The sequence below is a fragment of the Octopus bimaculoides genome, chromosome 1 (genome assembly GCF_046866305.1).
Source record: "Octopus bimaculoides isolate indiv1 chromosome 1, ASM4686630v1, whole genome shotgun sequence".
NCBI lineage: Eukaryota > Metazoa > Mollusca > Cephalopoda > Octopoda > Octopodidae > Octopus > Octopus bimaculoides.
In genome coordinates this window covers 168031053-168038552 of record NC_142928.1, presented here as the reverse complement: position 1 = coordinate 168038552, position 7500 = coordinate 168031053, and the positions used below count along the sequence as shown (strand labels likewise).

General features: G+C 34.1%; 1 protein-coding gene across 5 annotated transcripts in view; it reads right to left on the bottom strand.

Annotated features, from left to right (window-relative positions):
* The window catches only part of LOC106869317 (choline transporter-like protein 2), a 90668-nt gene that overhangs the window by 42779 nt on the left and 40389 nt on the right, over nt 1-7500 (bottom strand). For all 5 annotated transcript variants that reach the window (XR_016244215.1, XM_014915015.3, XM_089362302.1 and 2 more), the window contains one exon: nt 7020-7068. Coding sequence is in view for 4 of the 5 variants with exons in the window: in XM_014915015.3 (XP_014770501.1) it covers nt 7020-7068 (49 nt within the window). In the remaining variant the exon portion in view is untranslated. The remainder of the gene's footprint in view (nt 1-7019; nt 7069-7500) is intronic.

Sequence of the window (7500 nt, the reverse complement as noted above, 5' to 3'; positions counted from 1 at the left end):
AAGATTTCTGTAGTTATAAAAATAAGAGGAAGGAAGAATAAGAAACTACTTGAATTACAAAATGCTAATTTAATAACTGATGATATTTAAGTCATTTATAATAAAATATAACTTCCAAGTAAAATAAATCTGTTTTAATTGTAGTACTATTTAGTAGATAAAATATGACCAATGTAAAAATAGCAAAGAGAACATGCCAACAGGGGAACCAATGTAGTTGCCCAACATGTCAAAAATAGTAACCTAAACTCCCTTAAATCCCACTCTTAATATTTTTTTAAAAGGAAGACTACATTTATAATAATAAATAATAACCCTTTCTACGAAAGGCACAAGGCCTGAAATTTTGGGGGAGGGCACTGGTCAATTATTGCGACCCCAGTGTTTCACTGGTACTTAAATTTATCGACCCTGGAAGGAAGAAAGGTAAAGTTGACCTCAGAAGAACTCAGAACATAGTGACAGGCAAAATACCACTAAACATTTCATTTTGGGTCTCACCTGACTGCCTTTCTTTCAATTATTTCCAACAATCTTTTGTTACCTTATTTACACAAAATAGTACATGTTCAGATAACCTTTGTACAAAGGACTTATTTTTCAATAGAAATTTATAGCTGAATTCACAAATCACCTTTGAGCCAATGTGGGATCAAATGTATCTCTAACACCATTGCACTATACAGCAATAGTTATTGGAAGAAGGAACTCTTAATGCAATGTATCATTATAGAAAGGGAAGCGTAAAAAAAGATATGTCTTATAATTTTCATTTTAAATTACTAATTCTAATTAATAAATAAAAGAAAGAAGAACTTAAATTTATTTCTCAAATACATTGAAAGTCAGTATTTATTGTCAAACACTGCTTCAAACATCATTATTTTTAAGAGAATGAAGTTGTTTAGCTCCCTATGTCAGCCCTGATTGAGAAGAACCATGACCTTTCCAGCTTTCTTCCCCACCACCACAGCAATAGTGTACTTTAAACTACATTATCTAATGCATTTTTTTCTTTTTTAATATAGTAAACCATACAAATAATTACAGAGGCATCAAGCTGTTAGATCAGGTTATGAAAGTTACAGAGAGGGTCATAGCCCAACTAATTAGGGAGCGAATCAATTTAGATGAGATGCAGTTTGGGTTCGTGCCAGGTAAAAGCACTACTGATGGCTTATTTCTAGTGAGACAGTTGCAGGAGAAATACCTAGCTAAGGATAAACCTCTGTACCTGGCTTTCGTTGACATGGAGAAAGCCTTTGACAGGGTCCCCCGATCCCTTATCTGGTGGTCAATGAGGAAACTTGGGATAGAAGAATGGTTAGTGAGAGCTGCGCGAGTCATGTACAGAGATGCTGCCAGTAAGGTGAGGGTTGGAAATGAGTACAGCAATGAATTCCGGGTAGAGGTAGGGGTCCACCAAGGTTCCGTCCTCAGCCCTATCTCATTCCAGGGTGAAAAACTAGAGGTAGTCGATAGCTTCCGCTATCTGGGCGACCAAGTTAGTAGTGGGGGTGGGTGCGCTGAAAGTGTAGCTGCTAGAATAAGAATAGCCTGGGCAAAGTTTAGAGAGCTCTTACGCCTGCTGGCGACAAAGGGACTCTCACTCAGAGTAAAAGGCAGACTGTATGACGCATGCGTACGAACAGCCATGCTACATGGCAGTGAAACATGGGCTGTAACTGCTGAGGACATACGTAAGCTCGCAAGGAATGAAGCCAGTATGCTCCGTTGGATGTGTAATGTCAATGTGAATACCCGTCAGAGTGTAAGTATCTTGAGAGAAAAGCTGAACATTAGAAGCATCAGTTGTGGTGTGCAAGAGAGACGATTGCGCTGGTATGGACATGTGGTGAGAATGGATGAGGATAGCTGTGTGAAAAAGTGCCACACCCTAACAGTTGAGGGAACCCGTGGAAGTGGTAGTCCCAGAAAGACCTGGGCTGAGGTGGTGAGGCAAGACCTTCGTACATTGGGCCTCACCGAGGCGATGACTACTGACCGAGACCTTTGGAAATGTGCTGTGCGTGAGAAGACCCGGCAAGCCAAGTAAGATCGTTGCCAGTGCCCCTGGACTGGCTCCCGTAGGATTTTCGAGCGAGATCGTTGCCAGTGCCCCTGGACTGGCTTGTGCGGGTGGCACATAAAAGACACCATTTCGAGCGTGGCCGTTTTCGTCCGGGTGACACGTAAAATCACCCACTACACTCTGAGTGGTTGGCGTTAGGAAGGGCATCCAGCTGTAGAAACTCTGCCAAATTAGATTGGAGCCTGGTGTTGCCATCCGGTTTCACCAGTCCTCAGTCAAATCGTCCAACCCATGCTAGCATGGAAAGCGGACGTTAAACGATGATGATGATGATGATGGTCTGAAGCAGATTTGGCTTCTAATACTAGCAGTTCAAGCAACTATGTAGAATAGACATCACATAAATAGGACATCAAGTAATACAGATTATGCTGTCAAATTTTGTTTCTTGTTCTTTGTGAGTTCAAATTCTACTGAGAACAAGCAAATTAACATGCTGACCAGGTTTTCATAAAATAAATAGCAGAAATATATTGGGATTAAGTCAATATGCTGAGGTTAAGTTTATATACTAGGATTGAGACTATAACCTACATTCCTTACAAAAATGTGCCTAGTATAGATAAAGACAGATTAGATAGAGCGATGCCTATGCTAGTATGGAAAAAGACATTTAAAAAAATGATAAGAAATAACATTCCCACATAATGATATGTAACATTTCTATTGATGAAATTTATAAGAAAAAAGAACTTCCTGCAGAAATTAAATTTTTCAACATATGTTATGATATCAATTATAGAAAGATATAATAACATTCCAATTTGCCGAGAATGTGAAGTTTGGAGATAAGAGTAGATGGAAGGAGAAGAGAAAATAAGAAGGCAAAGAAAAGAATGATGATGATAATTATTATGAACATGGATAATGTTGGGTTTAATTAATCCCCATACAGAGTAGAAAATTCTAATAACCCAATATGTAACAGAAATAAACAGGTAATACAGAAAGATGTATCAAATAGAACATTATAAATATACATATTGCAATAATCAAAATAAATATAATACTACTGCTATTCATTCAGATATTTACATGTAGTTTATTTACACTCTTGTAACAACAAACATTTGAAAAGTATTGGGTTACACTACTAAGAAACAAGCAGAAATACAGGAAATGCTTTCATACAAAGCACCACTGTGTAAATTCATTTAGGTTTCCTTAGATTTTAAAGATTTATTTGGTTCTTTTTACTAAAAGAACCAAATTTTGTGGGAAATTATTTAGAAATTATTGCAAGTCATGAGGGGCATTTGTGTGCAAGTATGAGTGCTTAATCCCAGAGGTCAATAAACTGGATTAACCCTTTAGCATTCAGAGTACTTAATCAAATGTAATGCTTATTTATTCACATTGTTTTAAATTAATCATATATTATCTTATAGCTTTCAGATTTTGATGATGTGATTGTTTAGTTTCAGAATAACAAATGTAGCATAGGAGTGAGAGACTATATCCGGTCACTTCAAACATAAAGCATGTAGAACATTTGGGCCAGATATGGCCAGTTTAAATGACTACAATATCAAGAATTCAAACCTTCCTTTCAGTTGTTGTTTTTTTTTTTTTTCATACAGCATAGTCAGTGATGGGAAGGAAAAAAAAAACCATGGCTTGTATGTTATCTCCAGACTTAGTTTGACTGCTTGCACAGAGTGAACACAGTTGAAAATAATTTATGGGCTAGATGATGGTGTTAAAAAAAAGATGATAGATTAAGTATACCACCCAAGAACATGTACAATTCATCCAATGGGCTTCTTCCATAGAATTTGCATCAACCCAATATCATTCACAAACCTTGAGGTGGACCAAGATATTTAGGAAGTCCCTAGCAAAAATCAAAATTCTCTACTGACATTAGTCTACTAGACAGATAATGGGCATCATCTTATTACACAAGAGTGTTGAATTAGTATTAGAGAGGACATTGTTAAGTTCAAGAGGCTAATGTTGATAAAACCCCTTTCATCTTACTACCATGAATGTTGAAAAAAAAAAAAAAAAAAAAAAAAAAAGAAAGCAGTTTGTTGAACTTTCAAGGAATGGATCCATTCCTTCATTCACTGCATGGCTTTGTGGTTAAGAAGTATGATTTCTCTCACCAATAATAAATCAGAAAATAAAAAAGTATTAAAAGTTGAGAAGCCAAAACTTTAGTGACCCACACTGACAAAATTAAGATAAAATGTAATGGATGGTATCAACAAGTATATATGATACATATAGCTTGTTGAAAGAGAAAGCCATAGAATATTCCAGTGTATTTTTGAGTTTTAGTTGTTTTCTAAGTATGAGAGAGAGAGGGGGGGGATAAGAGAGAGCACTTTTTTAATGTAGCAAACTCTATTCAAAGATTAATTCTTTTATCAACCAGAAGGGAAATACTTTTTAAAAGACCCAGTAAAAAGCTTTTTTTCAGTTTCATTGGCAGTTGAGTGGAGGAGTGATAAAATTTTCACCTAAACATAATTTTAGTCTAATGCTGGTGGATAACTAAATTATCTCAGGAAAACATGTGACCTGTTCATACATCTAGGTGAACGGAACAAAATGTTACCCTCTCAGTCTCTTCCGTAAACCCAATTATTCTGAAACATCATTTATTGCATATGAATTCTTGAAAATTGTATAGGTTTCATAAAATTGAAGTATTGGGATGTTTCTTTATGACAGGTGTTTATTAACCTATATCCTTAAAACTTGCTTCAAACACAAAGGGTCTAACAGATTATCGTTACTTAAGCAAGAAGAAATAATCCTCTCCAGCTGCTTCTCAGTTACTCTCTCCCTCTTTTGCTTTTTTTTTTTTTGGTTTATTTCTTGGCAAATACACCTCCAATATTATTATTACATACACAAACATACATCTAATATTCACATATACACAAGAATCATTAATCTAATTCTCTATTTCACTCAAACACTTCATATCATTTAAAGAAATGATGAATATATAAGTGCAGAAAAATGTAATGAATATCAATATATTTAAAAGGTACATAATGCTATACAAAACTCCAATTTTACTATCTTAAAGACCACAGAGCACATGCTAACAATCCAGAACTTCAATTAATTAGTTAACTGTTTAACTACCAAAAATGGTTAGTAAGAGCAACAACATCTGATCATATTCCCGCTTTCTTCAAAAGAAGAAATATTTATTATTCTAAGAGAATTGGGTAATGTTATATTGGATAAAATAAGCAAATTTATTGCATTATATAATTGATAATTACATCACCATAAATTTCTAATAAATCTGGTTAAAGATTATTGGCTGAAATTCATAACATAAAAACAGTAATTTTTATGAATTAAAATAAAGTTTCACAATTAATAGATCTGATTAAATAAATTAAGTATTACTTTATAATATAATTATAAATATATTATAAAGAAATACTATATGTCCTATATAACTGGATGTTTATATAAAGGGATGAATACATGTTCTTGATAAAAAAAGAGAGAGAGAGAAGTGTTAGGAGCAACTGAAAAGAGAGAGTGTAAGAACCATTTGAAGAGAAGGGCTGTCTATCTGTAACATGTATAGCTGGCAGGTAAAGAGGGTAAAATGTTATTTTGCTTCTCTGTTACTTATGTTTGATAGCAACCTAGAGCACCTTGGGAAGTGTGATGGCATTTCAGGCAGTGCAATCAATCATCTTTTGAATAAAATTATTAACCAACCCTTAAAAATAACTTTATCCAATTAAGTACACTGAGAACTTCATTATTCTACATTTTTAGAATTAGACTCTTAAGATTATGACCAAAAAGTGTGTTTTCGTTCCTTTATAGTGATATACTTGTGTGAATGTAGATTCGATTTTCTTCTGTTAATTCTGTTGTCTTACACAAAACCTAAGAATTGCCTGTATCTACAGGTAGGATTGTGGATCACAAACATTAAGAAAGTTCCTCGTTTTGATAAAATGAATGAGAAGCAGGAATACCAAGTCATTGAATTTTGCTCACATTTGAGGAAATAGAGTAGTTTTGGAGACAAAAAGTCCATAACAGATTCATGCAAGAACCCTTTTTTAAAGTTGCATGCAAAACATCATCTTAATATAACAATAAATACATAAGTCATAGTTGTTTTAAGAAATGTGCTTACATTTAAGAATATAACTGAAATACATGACAGTGGGTGAGGAATATCTAAAGGTTATGATTTAAAATGAGAAACATTAAAATAGCTTGACAGATGGTAGGGCTATGAAAGCTAGGCAAAAATAGAAAACTTTTTCAAGAAAGGACCTGTTGAAATTGAGCTTTGTTAAAAGCTTGTGCACCTTATAAGCCATCAAATACAATAATTCAAAGTCTTTTTTCTCCTCTTAATATATTCACATACACAAGTGTTTGAATGAAATTGAACAGACCAAAGACTGAGTTAAGCATGCTTATATATCTAAATGTGCATTTAGTAATTGGTGTTACATCCACATTATGATTTCAATACTGGTCATCAAATGCATGAAAGCATTACTAAACATATATTCAATGCTGTACAAATGCGTAATTGTAGACTTTAGATTTTACATCTAAATTCAATACTGTTCAAGCATACTCTTTACACATACACACTCTCTCTCTCTCTCTCATATATAGGAAGGGCATCCAACTGTAGACATCATACCAAATTAGACTGGAATCTGGTACAGCTCCTGGGCTTACCAATTCACAGTCAAACTGTCCAACCCATGCCAGCATGGAAAATGGATTATGATGATGATGATGATATATATACACACACACATGCACACAATATACAGTATTACAGATTTTTTTAAAAAAGTTACCAAGCTGGATCTCTTATCTATCTGGGGTTATGAAAGTAGTTTTCCAATTCTCAAAGCAATATACAAAAGATTTTTTCTCTCTCTCTCACTCCAGTGTGAAATATCCTTACCTGCTTTTTACTGGACCTCTGAAAGTTGGATCATAGGTAATAGGTGGACCTTTAAAAGAAAGAAAAACAAGAATAGGCTGGGTTATTAAATTTAGATAAAATAATATTGGATTTTTTTATTAGTCCAAAGATAAATATCCAAATTCGAGTTGGGTGAGAATAATAGATTAAGGTTTATTACAAGATGTTTTTACTGTGAAAAAGGGTATTAGTTGTTTAGAGAACACAAATTCAGCTGGCAGAGTGCAGCTGTTCAACTGAGGTAAGGTTCTCTATAAACTAGTGTAACTGAAAAGACACGGGTAAGATGAGATTTCCCCAATTGTGACATATGTACATATATATAACCGATTCACCATTTTCTTATTGTTTTACTAGGAAACTATGTATCCTAGAATGTTTAAGAAGTTAAACACTTGCATAAAGGCATAGATTATGTTTTCTGACTAAGACAGTCTTCCTTATCACAGACTGACGAATA